The following is an 18,097-nucleotide window of genomic DNA, read 5'->3' as shown; positions in this document are numbered from 1 at the left end:
TCGAAGGCCTTTTGCTTATGAACAGGTGGCCCACTCTTTCTGAACAGGAGTATCAAATCTGCTTTTCTACAGAGCAGGCCTCCTCAGTTTCTGCCTGGTTAAGCTTGGGCTCTTTCTGCCTAAGATTTTCCTCCATTATTCCTTTGGGAAAATATAATATTTTGTCCTTTTTAATAGTCCCCCAAATATTTATTTCTCTGGGGTGTGTGTGTGTGCGTGTGCTGACTTTCTACACCAGTGGTTCTCAACCTGTGGGTCGGGACCCCATTTGGGGTTGAACGACCATTTCACGGGGGTCACCAAACAAGGCTGTCCGCCATTTTTCCCCCTTTTCTTTGGCCATACCCTGGCACCCAGTGATGTATAAGTGATTGGAGGTCACCACAACATGGGGAACTGTGTTATGGGGTCGTGGCATTAGAAAGATTAAGAACCACTGTTCTACACAGTTTTGCCCCACAGCTGGGATGCCCGGCATCGTCATTAGATTTTGGGGGACAGAATTCCTCCGGCAATTGGGTGGGAACAGCCTGGCTGGAGTTCTGCTCTTTTTCCACATCGTTCACCCGCCACTGAGCTCATTTTTGCTGACTGGAACAGGGCTGAGCAACTTACGACCTGTGGACTTCAACTCCCAGAATTCCTGAGCCAGCATTAACACCAATAAAACTAATCAGAATACCACACGATCCTTTTCCCTCTGTGTTCCTGCTATTTCCAGACGTTCAGGTTTAGCCAGTCTCAGGTCGGGGAGAACTTGCACATTCCCGCCCCGTCGAAGGTGTCGGCTGGAAAAATCAGGAATTGCCTTAATTGGGAGAACTTGTTTCCCAAGCAGCCTCTGGATGGATCACCGCTGCTTCCTCCCACTTTGGAAAGCCTGGCTTTTGCAAAAGAACAAATGTGGACTTTGGAAGCAGACCTTTGTTCAAGTGAGCTTTGCCCCGTTTTACAATCCCTCATGCCACGATTAAGTGAATCGTGGCAATTAAGTTAATGACATGGTGAAGTGGATTTGGCTTGGCAGAAGATTGCAAAAGGGCATCACCTGACACCCTCTAGGACACCGCGGCCGTCGTAAATATGAGTCAGTGGCCAAGTGTCTTGAATTTTGGTCATGGGACCACGGGAATGGTCGTAAGCGGGAAAAATGATCCTTAGTCACTTTTTTTTTTCAAAATTTTATTTAAGTCCAACATTAATATATCTTTCAGCCATCTTCGTATCCTATTCCAATACTCGCGAGCCTTTGAGCATTCCCATCACATACGATAATATGATCCTATTGCTGTTTTACATTTCCAGCATTTGGACCCATTTTGGCTAACCTTACGGGTGGTCGCTTTTTGACTCTGTTGAGGCAGTTGTAATTTTGGTCACTAAATGAACAGTTGGAAGTTGAGGATGACCTATAATCTGGACTGGCTCCAGGGGGTGGCAGCGAGGGGAGCTAACTCTGTGAACCAATCAGAGGAGTACTGTTTTCGCAACCCATCTGGACTTTGACAAACCAGGCCCCCGTCTTTGTTTTCACGAGCGAAAGCAGCCTGAGGATCAGGAAAACTCGCCAGGAAACCAAGACGGTTTGAATCAAAAAGTTGGGATACAGAACTCAGAAGAATTCAAGGGGAACCTTGGAGATCTTCTAGTCCAGCCCCCTTCTTTATTTTGGTCACTGACTGATAAAAGTACAATCAACAAAACGAATTAACACAAAATTGTTCCCTAATAAGAAATGTTAAAACAATCATTTGTGGGCGAAACACATACATAACATGGTAAAATTTTGCTTCTTTTAGAAAAATCAAGCCTGCCTGTTTATATCTGCAGACTTAATAGGTAAGTTATTAAAGGCACAAAGGTGAAATCATAGTGCAAGCATCTATGTAGATTGGGATTGGATTAGGACAGGGGTAGGCAACCTTGGCTCTTTTAGGACTCGTGGACTTCAACTCCCAGAATTCGTGGCCTTCAACTCCCGTGGCTCCGCTTGGAAACCTGGCTCAGGAATTCTGGGAGTTGAAGTCCACGAGTCCTAAAAGAGCCAAGGTTGCCTACCCCTGGATTAAGTGGAGAGGACTTTGGTGGACTTAGAAATAAGCCCAAATTGCAGCGAGCAGAACCAGAAGGCCAGCCAGCTTAAGCCAACTGGGAACTGAGGCCTGGTTGTCTGATTGGGCAACTGGCCTGGTTCTTAAGGGTTTCAAGATCCGTTCATGCTGGGTCAGGATAGCTTTCCTGGCACCCTCCCATTTTCCTGGCCCTTGCAAGCGGTACTGATACGGAGTACACGGCCCAAACAAAAGCTCCCGGGCCAGCTTAGGATCGGTGATAAACTGGGACCATATGTTGGGCTTGACCCCAATCAGAGAAGCCAGTTCATCCATATAGTCTGTGTAGTCCACCTGGATGGTGTGGCGCTGACTTTTCACATACCTTTTTGCCATGGCAATCTTCTTATCCATAATATCGGATATCATCTCACTTGTGGATGGCAGCTGAGCAAGCCCCTTAAAGACCCGCGTGGCCCAGCGGGCTTGCATTTCTGCAATGGGCATGATGGCCCCCAGCGGCTGCACAAGACCAATGATTGCCAGGGTGGATTTCTCCAGATTAGGCAAGAAGACAAACTTATATAAGGGGATCTGATTTTCAACAACCGTCATGAGGTTCCCCAGGAAAGGAAAGGAGAAACTGTATCCTGTAGCCAGGATAACGCAGTCTATATCCTCTTCCTTAGAGCCATCATCAAAGAGGGCAGCCGTTTCGGTAAACTCGGCGATGTTGGATTTCATGACAACTTTCCCTGAAATAAGGCAATTTGGGAGGTCATCGTTGACGGTGGGATGCTGGCCGTGAAATCCGTGCTTAGGTTTCAAGCCATAATGAGAATGGTCGAACTTGCTATTTAATTTGCCCTGTATGAATCGTTCGATCATGGACAAGGGAAGATTTTGCTTCAGGAGTAAATGAGCTCGGCTAACTCCAGTGTCGAATGGGTAGCCTTTATCCCCCACACGGGTTAGTATCCAGGCTCCTCGGCGCGTGCTGAGGAAGACCTGTTGCGCTGTGTGGCTGATCTCCACCGCGAGGTCCACGCCCGAGTTCCCGATGCCGATCACGATGACTCTCTTCCCTGTAAATGCATCGGGACTCTTGTAATCCCGGCTGTGTAAGTAGTGGCCCTTGAACGTGCTAAGCCCCGGGAAGGACCCCAGGGGCAGATGTGGGGTGGTGTGGTGGCCGGTGCAGACCAAAACGGCGTCAAAAACGGACGACTCCTGCTTCCCCTCTGACTCGGTGGTGACCTCCCACTGGCCGCTGGTAGAGAAATCGGGGCGCTTTGTTACGCTGCAGACTTTGGTCTTGAAGCGGACGTATTTCAGAAGGTCAAAGTGCTCAGCATACATCCGGAAGTAGTCCATGATCTTTGAGTTGTGCATGTAGTTGGGAAAATCCTGTGGGATGGGGAAGTCACTGAAGCACATCATTTCTTTGGAGGTGTTGATGATCACGGACTTGTAGATACTAGCCCGCTCTTCCTCCGGATTCTCCTTGAATCTCCAGAGCCCCCCAATATCATCGCTCCTTTCAAAGCACACAGGATCCAGACCTTCTTCCAAGCAGCATTTGATGTTACAAAGCCCACTGGAGCCGGCTCCAATAATTGCCACCCTCTTCTTTTCCATCTCCCGGGAAGGCTGCAGATGAACAGTCGACAGCAGGGGAAATGAACCTATGTAATCTCTTCTACGCTTCTTGCACAACTGAAAGTGTTAACACCACTTTACAAAGCCTTGGTAAGACCACACCTGGAATATTGCATCCAGTTTTCGTCACCACGATGTAAAAAAGATGTTGAGACTCTAGAAAGAGTACAAAGAGTAACAAAGATAATTAAGGGACTGGAGGCTAAAACATATAAGGAACGGCTGCTGGAATTGGGCATGTCTAGTTTAATGAAGAGAAGGACGAAGGGGGACAGGATAGCAGTGTTCCAGTATCTCAGGGGCTGCCCCAAAGAAGAGGGAGTCAAGCACTTCTCCAAAGGACCTAAAGGCAGGAGAAGAAGCAACGGAGGGAAACCAATCAAGGAGAGAAGCAACCTGGAATTAAGGAGGAATTTCCTGACAGTTGGAAGAGCTTCCTGGCCCGTAATTCCCTTTTGCAGAGATCTCCCACCCGTGTTCATTGAGCTTGGCCCCCTGGAAGAGGGGTGGATTTCAACTCCCAGAATTCCCCAGCCAGCAAAGCTGGGGAATTCTGGGAGTGGAAGCCCAACCTCTCTCTCTAAATTGCCCAGTTTGGAAAAACCAAACCAAACCCAAGTTTTAAAGCATTTTGCTTGCTTTCTAATGAACCCCCCCAGGGTTGTCGTTTCCCTCCCCCCCCCACCGTCACCCAAAGCCCGGGCCTGCGGAACTCCTTACCACTGGATGTCTCCAAGAAGAGGGCGTCTCATCACTGTGCCAGCTTCATCGCTGCAAGCCTTCAAGAAGAGGCTGGATTGGACTTTGGAATTCTGGGAGTTGAAGTCCAGCTATCTTGCAGCGCCCCAGCCTCCCCCATAGGCCGGCGGGGGGGGGGGAGGAACCCCGCAGTCCCGCCCAGCCCGCCCTCCACCACGCCCAAGAGGCGGGGTCTCCGATCGTGGCGCCTCCTGCCCGCGACGGGTGGCGAGGCGGCCGCCGCGGGCCAATAGCCGGCCGGGTGGGCGTGGCCTCCGCCAGGGCGACCAATCGGGGCGCTGACTGGCGGGGGGGGCGGGACCAGTATGTGGGGGGGGGGCGTGCAGAGTCTCCTGCGAGGCGTGAAGAGAAGCGCGGCCGCCGTGATGGAGCTGTGGAGGGCGGTGAGACCCCCCCCACCCCTGTTTCGTTCCCCACGGAGCCCCCTCCCCATTCCCCTTCCCGGGAGGCCCGCAGCACCCCCGGGGCGTTGGGGGGGGGTCCCTTCTGGGAGGGGGTCCCGATGCCCTCGTGGGGGCCCAGCGAAGGGGTCGGGGGGAGGGGTTGTGGTCTCCGAGCCCCCCCCGCGCGTGGTCCCCCTTTGAGTTCTTGGCACCCCAGAGAAGCCCCCCCCTCCACTCCTGGGAAAGAGCTGGAGGTGGGCGGGGCAGGGGCTGGGGGTCTCTGGGGGGGTCTTTGGCCCTCCCTGCCCCTCCCCTCCTCTCACTGCCTGGGGGGGCTTTTGCCCCCCCCAAGAAATGGTCCTCAGCAGCCCCTCCCTCCAATTCCTGGGAATGAGCTCGGGATTGGGCGGGGCAGGGGCTGGGGGTCTTTGAGGGGGGTCTTCGGAAGACCCCCCCCCAGAGACCCTCCAGTCCCTCCCTGCCCCTCAATTCCTGGGAGTTTTCCCTCCAAAGAAATGGTCCTCAGCAGCCCCTCCCTCCAAGTCCTGGGAATGAGCTCGAGATTGGGCGGGGCAGGGGCTGGGGGTCTTTGGGGAGGGTCTTCGGAAGACCCCCCCAGAGCCCCTCCCTGCCCCTCACTTCCTGGGGTTTTCCCCCCAAAGAAATGGTCCTCAGCAGCCCCTCCCTCCAATTCCTGGGAACTAACACCGGGCTGGGTGGGGAGGGGTCTTGGGGGGGTCTTTGGCCCTCCCGGCCTCTCCCTCACTGCCTGGGGGCATCCATTGGTCCTGAAGCCCCCCCCCTTACACTCCACTGTCTGGGGGCTCCTCTCTTTTCTTTGTCTGCCCCCCCTTTTGGCATGGGGGTGTGTCTGCCTCTCCCCCAGGGCTGATCTGGGCTTTCCATTCATCCCTGCGGAATTTGCCTGGTGCCGCCCCTCATGATGGGGGTCTCCCCCCTCTCCCCCCTCGCTGGGCCTGGCCTTTGGGGAAACCGACGGCCTTCGCCTGCAACCCATCATCCACTCCCTCTGCTTTCCCTCCTTGCGGTGCCCTTGCAGGGGGTCAGCTGGCAGTGGGCTTGGGCTGCCAGAGGATGGACTCAAAGAACAGAGCAAGACCCGTTCTTTCCCCCTGGCTGGGTGGGCCACCTGGAGGAGCTGGGGCCGTGTTCAGGTTATGACAGCCAGACTTTGCCTCTGTGGACCATGGGGCACCCAGAGCCCTCCTCTCTGCCCGGTGCCCCCACCCCTCAGCTTAAGACCCCTCCCTCCTTCCTCCCCTCCTCCTCCTGTGGGATGGGCATGCCAAGCCGTGCAGGAGTGTGGTCCATCAGCCTAATCATCTGGGCGTATATAATTCAGGATAGTTGGAAGGGACCTTGGAGGTCTTCTAGTCCAGCCCCCTGCTGGAGCAGGAGACCCTAGACCACTGGTTCTCCACCTGTGGGTCGAGACCCCATTTGGGGTCGAACGACCATTTCACGGGGGTCGCCAAACAACGCAGTCCGCCATTTTTTTCCCCCTTTTCCTTAGCTGTGCTACTCCCTCTTATTCTATTGGCTTTTGAAAGCCAATAGAATAGACTCTCTTGAATAGAGTCTAATTCTATTGGCTTTCCAAAGCCAATAGGAATTGTCCAGGCTGTTTCTGCCCTGCTGAGCCCGCCAAAAGTCCCATTCTGCAAACGGTGCTGCACCAGTTGAGTAGTCCTCGGCTTACGACCGGTTGAGTAGTCCTTGACTTACGACTGGTTGGTGGTCGCAGCATTAAAAGGGTTGAGAACCACTGCCCTAGACCATTTCAGACACATGGCTAGCCTCTTCTTAAAAACCTCCAGGGATGGAGTGCCCACGATTGAATTAGTATCGGGTTCTCAACCTTGGCAACTTTAAGACTTGTGGACTTCAACTCCCAGAATTCCTCAGCCAGCAAAGCTGGCTGAGGAATTCTGGGAGTTGAAGTCCACAAGTCTTAAAAGTTACCAAGGTTGAGAACCCCGATTGAGGCTCCCCCAGCTCCTTGCCCCTTCTGTTTCCATGCATGTGGGGGTCTCTGAGCCCCTTTTGCACAAAGCCTTGGATGCCCTGAGGCAAGGATGGCTGTGCAGCCCCCCTGCCTGCCCCTCCCCAATTTCCATAGCTCCTTCTGGACCAGGTCTTCCGCTTTCTCAGACTTGCATGGATCACTGGGCCTTCCCTTGCAGTGTTGTGACTGTGTATGTGTGTGGTGTTCTAGGGAGGCCCAGAGAGATTCTTTTTCCTTCTGGATCCCTGGCCTGGGATCCTGAGTGGGTACCCCTTGCCTTTCTTTGGGGTGGTGGGAGTTAGAAGCAGCGGCAGACCCCTGGCCCACTCCTGAGGGTGGGCAAGCCTCTTTTCTCCCTGTGCCCAGTGGCACAGAAGGGCAGCCGTGCCCTCTCCTGGGCTCTGGAGATCCATTGGAGGCCAACCTTTGCCCGTCTTTCAAAGAGCAAAGCAGATCCGGGGCTGTTGGTTGCCAAGTGTGTCTTTTCAAGCAATCTGCACACAGCGCCTGGCTCTGCGTTTCCTCTTTTGGGCTCAGGCACTGCTTCCTAACAGGAAGGAAGGAAGGAAGGAAGGAAGGAAGGAAGGAAGGAAGGAAGGGAAGGAAAGAAGGATCAGTGGAACAGCCTGCCTCCAGAAGCAGTAAATGCTCCAACACTGGAAGTTTTTAAGAAGAGACTGGACAGCCATTTGTCCGAAATGGTGTAGGGTTTCCTGCCTGAGCAGGGGGTTGGACTAGATGACCTCCAAGGTCCCTTCCAACTTTACTACTATTACTAAGGAAGGAAGGAAGGAAATAAATAAGGCGGAAGAAGAGGAGGACTGTGGGGTCCTTGGTGCTCTCTGATCTTTTTAAAAAGTTTTTATTATTTTTTTCCCCCATACATTCAGTAATAATTTTTCAGCCAACGTGCTGTCTGAGTTTACATTCGCTAATACATATTTAATTCCTAATCCTTTATTCTTTCCTCTAGCCATCGATAAACTAAGTCCCAAGTTTCTTTCATCTCATAGTCAGTCTGTCCATCTCTGCGCATTCTAGTATTTTTTTGATTATTTCTTCATCTGATGGTATTCCTTCATTTTTCCAGTATTGTGCAAATATAATTCATGCCGCTGTTGTGACATGCAAAATCAAATATAATCTTTGTTTGTTAGTCTTTTCTGGCATTGTACCTAATAAAAAAAAGTTCTGGTTTAAAATCTACATGTTCTCCCAACATCTTTTCTAGCCAGGCATGTATCTTTTTCTATTTCTATATTTTATATATATTTATATATAAAAGTATATATTTATATCTATATTTAATTTCTGTAGTTTTCTAAAAAATTTGTTTCTTTTTGATGGGGAGTTTAGTCCATTTATATTCACTGAAAAAAAAAGTTTTCTTTCTCCATTTCAGTTATTTATATTTAGGTCTAGTTGATCTCGTGATCCTTTGTTCTCTGGCAATTCCTTCACTCTCTTGATCAGATTTCTCTTTCTGTTCTCCTGTTTGTTTAATTGCTTCTTCAGTTGCTTCTTCTCTTTGTTTCTGATCTTGTCTCTCCTTCATTTAAGACTTTCATCAAAGTCTTGTGCTTTCCCAACTGAATCCGATCTTGTATTATTCCAGCTGATTAAAATCCCTTCTGGCATTAACCATCTTATGCCTTTTGTAATCAGCTTTGTAATTTAAGAAATGATATTAAGAAATGATCAAGTATCTTTTACTCTCTTGGGTATGTGCTTTAAGGCCACAATTTCTTTATTTTTGTGTTGTAACAGCTCATCTCTAATTCATCTCAGTATTTCATCTCTTGTTGTTTTCGTTATAAATCTTACGTACACTTCTCTGGGTAGTTTGCATTTCCTTGCGTAGCTTTATTTCATTTTGTGCCAGCCGTGTGCTGCAGCTGCCAAAAAAGCCGACACAGTGCTAGGCTGCATTAACCGAGGGAGAGAATCAAGATCACGTGAAGGGTTAATATCACTTTACAACGCCTTGTTGAGGCCACCCTTGGAATCCTGCATCCAGTTTTGGTCACCACGATGTAAAAAAGATGTTGAGACTCTAGAACAGTGGTTCTCAACCTTTCTAATGCCGCGACCCTATAATACAGTTCCCCATGTTGTGGTGACCTCCAACCACTTATACATCACTGGGTGCCAGGGGCGTGGCCAAAGAAAAGGGGGAAGAAATGGCGGACAGCCTTGTTTGGCTACCCCCGTGAAATGGTCATTCGACCCCAAATGGGTCCCGACCCACAGGTTGAGAACCGCTGCTCTAGAAGGAGTACAGAGAAGAGGAACAAAGATGATCAGGGGACTGGAGGCTAAAGCATATAAGGAACGGTTGCTGGAATTGGGTATGTCTAGTTTAAGGAAGAGAAGGATGAGGGGGGACTGGATAGCAGCCTTCCAACATCTCAGGGGCTGCCCCAAAGAAGAGGGAGTCAAGCTATTCTCCAAAGCCCCTGAAGGCAGGACAAGAAGCAACGGGTGGAAACTCATCAAGGAGAGAAGCAACCTAGAACTAAGGAGAAACTTCCTGACAGTGAGAACAATTAGCCAGAGGAACCACCTGCCTCCAGAAGCAGTAAATGCTCCAACACTGGAAGTTTACTGGACAGCCATTTGTCCGAATTGGTGTAGGGTTTCCTGCCTGAGCAGGTGGTTGGATGAGATGACTTCCAAGGTCCCTTCCAACTTCATCATCATCATCATTAATATTATTATTATTATTTCATCTATCTCCATTTGCATCTCTGCTCTGCCAGCTTTCAAAGCCTCTGCCAGCAGATCAATAATCGCAACTGCTATATTGTCTTCTCTGTCTTCGGGAATGTTTTGAAATCTTAAGGTGCTCTCTGATCTTTGGGGGCTTTCCTTGCAGACAAAGTGCCCAGATGTTCCCTAGTTTGGATAAGGAAAACTCTGCAAGGGAGCCCACCCAGAACCCGCTCGGCCAATTTGTTCTGCTTTTCCATTCCGCCTTGACCCTGTCTGCTCCTGTGCAGCTGTCCGGCAGATGTCCTCCAGGATAACGCCCCCACCCACACGGAGGCGGCCCCCTCCATGCTGGAACAGAAGGTCAAGGCTCTCCCCAGGCATTCCCCCCCCTTTTGCTGGCCAGCTGCAGGAGCTCTTCTGGGGGGGGGGGACAGGAGACAGAGCTGGGCAAAGGGACGTCCTTGTTTTTTTCCTCCCTTTGGCCTCTCTCTAAGCTGCCCTCCCCCCTTGGGGTTTCTAGTCTTCCACCCCCTCCACCCATTGCAGAGGAGACGCTCAAGCCCTCTTCCTTTGCTTTGCCTTAACCAGGTTAGGCTGGGCTGGAGGGAGAGCCCATCACCTGCAGCGGTTCTCAGATGATCCCCTAGAAAGGGGCTGCAGAATTATTCATCCTTTTGCTATCTCTTATTTCCCCCTTCTACCAGTTGAACACTTTTAGTATATTATTATTATTATTATTATTATTATTATTATTATTATTATTATTGATCATCGCACAGTCGGCCAGATGTTCAGACTGGATTTGGCATTTTGTCTACCTATCGAGTCCTTATCCAGGACCTGGGATAGGCAGATGTGGATGTTTGATGGTATTACAGATATCGTCACAGGTTGGAAGCAGTTCCTAGCAAGGCCGCCTTTTGCAATTGACTAATAGCGAATTTGTCAATGCCGATGGTGTTCAAGTGGTGCTCCAGTTGTTTTGGGATGGCACCCAAGGAGCCTATTACTATTGGTACTACCCTTGCTTGCTTTTGCCACAGTCTTTCTATTTCTATTTGTAGGTCTTTGTATTTTGTTATCTTCTCCAGTTCTTTCTCGTCTATTCTGCTGTCTCTAGCCCAGTGGTTCTCAACCTTTCTAATGCCGCGACCCCATAATACAGTTCCCCATGTTGTGGTGACCCCCAACCACTTATACATCACCGGGTGCCAGGGGTGTGGCCAAAGAAAAGGGGGGAAAAATGGCGGACAGCCTTGTTTGGCGACCCCCGTGAAATGGTCATTCGACCCCAAATGGGGTCCCGACCCACAGGTTGAGAACCACTGCTCTAGCCACTGCCACATCCACTATCCAGACTTTTTTGTCTTTCTTATCGACAATTGTTAAGTCTGGGGTGTTATGTTGCAGGTGCTTGTCTGTTTGAATTCTGAAGTCCCAGAGCAGTTTAATTTTATCATTTTCTATGACTTTCTCTATTTTATGATCCCACCAGTTTTTGCTTACAGGCAAATGATATTTTTTGCAGATCTTCCAATGCACCATTGTTGCTACTTTGTCATGCCGCTGCTTGTAATCAGTCTGTGCAATCTTCTTGCAGCAGCTTACCAGGTGGTCCACTGTTTCTTCAGCTTCTTTGCATAGGCGGCACTTACTGTCTGTTGCTGTCTTCTCAATTTTGACTTTATATCCATTTATCCTTAAGGCTTGGTCTTCTGCAGCCAGAATTAGTCCCTCGTTCTCTTTCTTCAACTTAGCTGCTCTTAGCCATTGCCAGGTCTTGTTATTATCTGCTTTCCCAGTTATTATTATTATTGTTGTTGTTGTTGTTACTGTTCTCTGTTGTTTTACAAGTACAGTGATTGCTTTGGTACCGGAAACAAATTCCTTGTGTCTCTAATCACACTTAGCCAAATAAAATATCCTGTTCTGTCCCCTGTCCCCCATTCCACATATTCTATATATTCTATATTAGCATTCCCCAATCTTTCCCACTTGGTGGCTCAGGTGGGGGGGGGGGGAGAGGAAATGTTCAGTGTGGAGCTGTGCTCTCACCTGCCACTTGTGTGGCCCACTTCTGAATGGGCCAAAGCCTATATTGGGCTGTGGTCTGGGGGTGTGGGACCCCTATTCTGTATTCTATTTATTCTATACATTCTATACATTCTATACAATATACATTATATATAGAATACAATAGAATTAAGGAATAGAATAGAATAGAATAGAATAGAATAGAATAGAATAGAATAGAATAGAATAGAATAGAATAGAATAGAATAGAATTCTTTATGGGCCAAGTGTGGTTGGACACACAAGGAATTTGTCTCCTGTGCATAAGCTCTCAGTGTACATACAAGTAATAGTGATAATCATGAACATATCCAACATGAAAATACATTCATCATAATGGTGAAATACAACACTTCATCATAAATCATAAGATGCAACACTTAGTGATAGTCATAGAGTACAAGCTAAGCAAACAACATAAATCATACTAGAGTACAAAACTCCCAATATAAATTGTAAGATACAAGCAGCAAAGTTATAGTCCTAAGAAGATAAGGATAGGCCAGGAGTGGGCAACCTTGGCTCGGTATGACTGGTGGACTTCAACTCCCAGAATTCCTGAGCCAACATGGCTCAGCTTGGAAACCTCTCCCTGTCCCCTCAGCATGGCTGGCTCAGGAATTCTGGGAGTTGAAGTCCACGAGTCATAAAAGAGCCAAGGTTGCCTACCCCTGGTCTATATTATGGGTGTCCAGCCATGGGAACTTTAAGACTTTGGACGTCAACTCCCAGAATTCCTGAGCCAGCCACTCTGAGGGGAAAGGGAGGTTTCCAAGCTGACTCATACTGGCTCAGGAATTCTGGGAGTTGAAGTCCACGAGTCATGAAGCAGCCATAGTTTCCCCCATGCTGGCTCAGGAATTCTGGGAGTTGAAGTCCTCGAGTCATAAAAGAGCCAAGGTTGCCTACCCTCGGGATAGGTAATAGGAAAGATAAGGAGTATCATAGTAATACAGCTTTACTAGTATGTTGACAGTGTTGTAAGCATTAGTTATTATATATATTTATATAATATATATATTATATATATTCTACTACTGGGCCCATGCTGCTGAAACCTCTGCCTGGCACCTGGGCATCACCCTTCCCAGCTCTGACCCCTTCCTCAACTGCCCTAAGGGGGTAGGGGGGGAGGCCTGACCCACGGTGACCCCTATCACTAGCTCCAGGACTTCCACTCTGCTCCCCAGTGGGCTTCCCGGGGGTTGATCTTCCCTTGGGCTGATTTCCCACCCGGTCCCCCCCTTTCTGCCTTCCTGCAGCTCCAGGTCTGCCGCTTCCACCGGCACCTGCTCCAGCGCAAGAGGAGCCCCTGGCTGGTCCCTCCACTCTGCCGATGGCACACCGAGGCCCAGTCGGCCAGGTAGTAGTAGCTGGGCTGGATTCAGGCCGACTTAGGGCCGCGCGAGGCTTCCTCCTCCTCCTGGCCTGTGGAGCCTGTGGGGTTGATTGGTTGGTTCGGGTCCTTGGGGCTGCTCCAGGCAATCCTCGGCTTACAGCGGTTCATTTAGTGACCGTTCAGAGTTACAACGGCGCTGAAAAAAAGGGGACTCAACGTTACGGCCTTTGCAACATCCCCAGCGTCCCGTGATCAAAATTCAGCTGCTCGGCCACTGACTCGTACTTACGACCGTTGCCGTGTCCCATAAGGTGACGTAATCCCCCTTTCCAACCTTCTCACAAGCAGCGGGGAAGCCAGGTCCACTTAACGCCCGTGTTATTCATATCTGCGGGGATTCACTTAACAAGAGTGGCAAGGAAAGTCACAAAACGGAGCAAAACTCACATGGCACAATGTCTCGCTTAGCAGAGGAAATTTTGGGCTCAGTTGCGGTCGTAAATTGAGGACTTACCTGTATTGCTGCTTACAGGTTGGAAGCGCTTGAGGGGCTTCCGGGTTGAAAGGATTAGCTGGTGATATCGCTGTTCCCCGGGGGGGGACACCCAGTTTGGGGGGCTCCTTTCACGTCCCCATTACGAGCCCACCAAAATAGGTACCTATTTATCTTCTCGCATTTGCCCACTTTCGAATGCTGGGTGGGCAGGAGCTGGAGCCAAGGACGGGAGCTCGCCCCGACACACAGCAGCACGCGGGACTCGAACACTCGGGGCTCACCGGGAAGAGACCGGTGCTAGTAGTGAGGTGTGGGTGGTCCTCTCTGCTTGATTGACAGTTGTCTTTCTCCCCCCACCCTGCAGCTCTACTGGACAGAGGGGGCTGCTGAAGAGGACCTTTCTGGGGACAGCGGTGGCCCTTCCCCTAGCCACGGGCATCTACTACGCCTTGGCCGAGAAGCAGGACCGGAGAAAGATGCGGTTGGTGGCTGGCAGCGTGGTGCGCTTTGTCAGGTGGGGTGGCGACCGCAAGGCGTCCTCGGTCCTTTTTCCCGGGGAGGGAGGCGGCGTGGAGACTCCTGGACTCCCCCCTTAGAAAGGCCAGCCCAACCATCACTGCAAAATAATGCTGCTTTTCGGTGGGTCCACCGGCAATGGGTAGGACTAGAACAGGGGTCCCCAACCCAGGGTCTGTGGCCCGGTGCCGGGTTGTGGCCCGTTCAAAATCGGGTCACAGAAGTGGCGGGCAAGTACACGTGTGCACGCGGAGCTGCATTTGTGGAAGTGGCACGCCTGTGCGAAACCACCCGTTCTCTGCTGCCTCATGCCAGTCCGCCGAGCTGGAGAGGCCTAGAACAGGGGTCCACAACCCCGGATCCAGGCAACGGCAATGGGCCATGGCATGCCAGAAACTGCTCCACGCAAAAAATGAAGCCCCTCCCGTGGGATGCAGGCAGCCTGAGAAACCACGCCCCCTCCGGTCCGCGGAAAAACCTGTCTCCATGGAACCGGTCCTTGGTGCCCAAAAGGTTGGGGTCCACTGGTCTAGAGGACCTCATGATATCCCAGCTGTACTAAGGAAGCCGGAAACACCCTAGGTCTGAGCGCAGGCGGTTCTTGGGTCCTCTCCTGGCCACCACCTGCTCCAGAGAGATCTGTAACCCAGGGACTTTCAAATCCCGTGGGGCTATCCTGGCACATGGGAAACAGCAGGAACTTCTATCTGGATCTGCCCTGGACCCTCCTGGGTTTCTCCCCAAGGGCTGGGGTGACACTGAGGGATAGTTCTAAGTCTGGATCGTCTTCTCCCAAAGGTCCCTGCGGCTGGGAGTCCAAATCTCCTTGGATTACTGGTGGACGAACTACGTCATCTTGAGAGGCCTGGATGAGGTACAGTTGCTTGTCAAGCTTTGAAACCAGTCTTTGAAAGTCTTTAAACTCGCAGGGCTCTTCAAACTCGGCCCTTTGATGACTTGTGGACTTCAACTCCCAGAATTCCTCAGCCAGGTACGCGGAATTCTGGGAGTTGAAGTCCACAGGTCATCAAAGGGCCGAGTTTGAAGAGCCCTGACTTAACAGAATTAACAGAACTTGTGGACTTCAAGTCCCAGAATTCATGGCTGGCTGGGGAATTCTGGGAGTTGAAGTCCACAAGTCATGAAAGGGCCAAGGTAGGAATTTGGTTAGCTGGGGAATTCTGGGAGTTGAAGTCCACAAGTCATCAAAGGGCCAGGTTTGAAGAGCCCTGCATAATTGTCTGCCCAAGAAGGAGGTGTGTGTATGTGTCCACCCCTTCTCCAAAGTGTCAATACTTTAGAATGGCTGCAGCCATTTTTTCTCTTCTCATTCCTAGTCGTCATATAGCACAGAGGGACAGGGGTGGCCAGGTGTCACGCTAAACCAGCGCTTCTCAACCTGTGGGTTGCGACCCCATTTGGGGTCGAACAACCATTTCACGGGGGTCACCAAACAACGCGATCCGCCATTTTTTCCGCCATTTTTTCCCCTTTTCCTTAGCTCTGCTACTCCCTCTTATTCTATTGGCTTTCGAAAGCCAATAGAATAGACTCTCTTGAACAGAGTCTAATTCTATTGGCTTTCAAAAGCCAATAGGAATTGTCCAGGGCTGTCTCTGCCCTGCTGAGCCTGCCAAAAGCCCCAGTCTGCAAATAGTGCTGCAAGGGGAACAGTCTGCAGAGCTTCCCTCCCTGTTAAGCAACTAAAAAGTAAGTAAAAGAGGGCCAAGGTGGGAGGTGAGAGGCCGGTGGGCGCAGGGAGGGTTGCTGGCGCGCGTGGGACCCGGCAGGTGCCTTACCTGCCTTGGGCTGGGCCAGCTGGTGGCCCAGCTGGTGGTCACCCTGCGCCGCCGCTGCCGCGGTCACCCAGGAGCGCCTGGGCCTGCCTGCCACTGCCCCGAACAGGCGGCGGCCAAGGTAAGCCTAGCGGGGCAGCGGCAGGCGCAGGGAGGGTTGCTGGCACGCGTGGGGCCCAGCGGGTGCCTTACCTGCCTTGGGCTGGGCCAGCTGGTGGCTCAGCCGGTTGGTCGCCCTGCTTGCCGCGGCCGCCCGGGAGCGCCCGGGCCTGCCTGCCACCGCCCCTTGCTGGCTATGCCTCAGCCGGCGCAGGGAGTGGCACCACGCATGCGCAGCGCGTGCTTACGACTGGGCTCGCCGGTATAAAAAGGTTGAGAACCACTGCGCTAAACAAAACAGACTTTATTGGAAGTTCCCTGGGGGGAACCAAGGTCATCGGCTGCTCCCGAGATTGTGGGCTGAGCGTTTGATGAAAAGCCTAATAACAAGCTGTGTGGGGAAATGTAATTGCTTGCATAGCCTCAGGGGAAAGAGTTTGTGACATTGTAGTGGGGAAATTGGTATACATTTCTTCAGACTTGGTTTTGCTTTGAAAGTGCCGACACTCTTGGTATCAATAAACACGTTGAGGAATTTGCAAGCCTCTGAGTTCTGCTTTACTTGTCTCTGTCTATTGCAGGGGTCTTCCAACTTGGCCCTTGGATGACTTGTGCCTGGCTGAGGATTTCTGGGAGTTGAAGTCCACAAGTCATCCAAGGGCCACATTTGAAGAGCCCCTGGTCTATCGGAACCATGACACAAAGCACCTGTAGACAGGAGAAGAAGCAACGGATGGAAACGAACCAAGGACAGAAGCAACCTGGAACTAAGGAGGAATTTCCTGAGTGTTAGAGTAATTAACCAGTGGAACAGCTGGCCACCAGAAGTTGTGGGGGCTTTTAAGAGGAAATTGGATAGCCATTTGCCCAGAATGGTCTAGGACAGGGGTGGCGAACCTATGGCACGCGTGCCACAGGAGGCACGCGGAGTCGTCCCTGTGGGCACGCATGCCATCGCCCCAGAAGGAGGCGGGGCCAGGCTCCTCCCGTCCGCGTGCAGCTGCTGGGCGCCCGTCCGTAGCCTCGGTCAGGGAGCCTCTGATGGGGCTCCATCCTCCGCAACGCTGCAGGCCAAGGACCATGTGGTGAGAAGAAGGTTAGAGTCGAGGAAGTGGTTGGACTTATCTGCTACGTGTGCGCCTTACTGGGAGGGGGAAATTTGCACCTCCAACGGGAAAAAAAAGAAAGAAAAAGCTCCAACTTGGCGCAGCAAGCTTGCTTCACAAAAAGGCGGCTACTCCCGTGAGATGTAAAAACCCCAAATTTTGATACTCACAATACGAAGACAAGTCTGGTTAACAAAACAAAGGTTTATTGGAGAATAACATAAACAGAATAAAAAAGAAAAGAGAAAGAATAGAAGAAAGGAGCGTTTGCAAACACGGCCCCCTGGATCCTTCCCTATGGATTGGGTTCCAGGAACGCACCGGCCTGGTTTCAAGATCTGCATTTTATACCCCTACAATGCATGTCACATCTAAGCAGCTCTTTCATCTTTATAGATGTACTCCGAAGTTGTACTTTGTTTACCTGACCTCTTCCGTCCATCTGCTGTTATCTTGTTTATTTGTAATTCTCACCTTGGGTCAAAATCCCCCTCTTCCATAGTAGGATTTCTACTCAAAGTGTAAGTTCCTGTGTCCGGAGGAATTTTTTTAGGCAGGAAATAGTAAACATTCGGTCATATATTGGCATTGCATTGTTACGTTTGTGTTACAGTGTTACCTTTGTACTAAAGGGACAGTTTCATATCATGGCATTACATTTCTACAGTTATTTCTACAATTATGAAAAGAATAACTTTTATTTCCTTCACTCCTTTCTGGGGTTTTTTTCCACACCCCCCCCCCCTCCGAGGTCGTTCGCGACCCTCTCTCGGGCTGTGATGGAAAAGTTGTAGCTCGAATTTGCAAAACCAGTTCGGCCTCTTCTACTGACCACCCACCGGAGAAGACTCTGAGATTTCCTCTTCGGAGTTAACCTGTTGCAGGGCAGGGGTGCGCAGTGTAAGCAGACACCCCCTTGAATGTGTTGGGAAGGCAAGCTGTTTTTTTTGGGGGGGAGGGGGGCAAACGAGTTGGGCTGCCTTTCCTTCGAGGGAAGATCAGATGACAGCCGGAGAGCAAAGGTTGGGGGCAGCTGAGAAGTTTTTGCTCCCTGGAGTTGAGTTCTCCTGCGCTTTAAGACT

The 18,097-nt window shown here is 50.8% G+C and overlaps 2 protein-coding genes across 6 annotated transcripts in view; one reads left to right on the top strand and one right to left on the bottom strand.

Moving 5' to 3' along the window:
• Positions 1-1,165: 1,165 nt before the first annotated feature.
• FMO5 (flavin containing dimethylaniline monoxygenase 5) lies at positions 1,166-4,590 on the bottom strand. 2 transcript variants are annotated; one of them, XM_039330169.1, is made up of 3 exons: positions 4,431-4,590; positions 2,081-3,866; positions 1,166-1,922 (listed from the first exon to the last, which is right to left on the bottom strand). In XM_039330169.1, the coding sequence occupies exon 2, from the start codon at positions 3,687-3,689 to the stop codon at positions 2,091-2,093; it is 1,599 nt and encodes a 532-aa protein (XP_039186103.1). In that variant the 5' UTR covers positions 3,690-3,866; positions 4,431-4,590; the 3' UTR covers positions 1,166-1,922; positions 2,081-2,090. The 2 variants fall into 2 exon arrangements, with proteins under 2 accessions (XP_039186103.1, XP_039186102.1); XM_039330168.1 differs by having other exon boundaries at positions 1,166-3,866.
• A 197-nt stretch (positions 4,591-4,787) lies between these two features.
• ADCK5 (aarF domain containing kinase 5) overlaps positions 4,788-18,097 on the top strand; it is a 32,828-nt gene continuing 19,518 nt past the window's right edge. The window contains exons 1-4 of one of the 4 annotated variants that reach the window (XM_039330163.1): positions 4,788-4,852; positions 12,926-13,026; positions 13,863-14,012; positions 14,813-14,888. In XM_039330163.1, the coding sequence (XP_039186097.1) occupies positions 4,835-4,852; positions 12,926-13,026; positions 13,863-14,012; positions 14,813-14,888 (345 nt within the window). In that variant the 5' untranslated portion in view covers positions 4,788-4,834. Of the gene's footprint in view, positions 4,853-12,925; positions 13,314-13,862; positions 14,013-14,812; positions 14,889-18,097 lie in introns of those variants that run through there. The other 3 variants (XM_039330162.1, XM_039330164.1, XM_039330166.1) reach the window with 3 other exon arrangements.

The sequence above is a fragment of the Crotalus tigris genome, unplaced genomic scaffold (genome assembly GCF_016545835.1).
Source record: "Crotalus tigris isolate CLP2741 ecotype Arizona unplaced genomic scaffold, ASM1654583v1 scf7180000024426.592134, whole genome shotgun sequence".
NCBI lineage: Eukaryota > Metazoa > Chordata > Lepidosauria > Squamata > Viperidae > Crotalus > Crotalus tigris.
The sequence above is the reverse complement of the archived record's forward strand: the minus strand, read 5'-3'. Positions and strand labels throughout refer to the sequence as shown.

Coding starts and splice junctions, on each gene's coding strand:
- FMO5 (XM_039330168.1), bottom strand. CDS start 3,689: ATGGAAAAGAAGAGGGTGGCAATTATTGGAGCCGGCTCCAGTGGGCTT.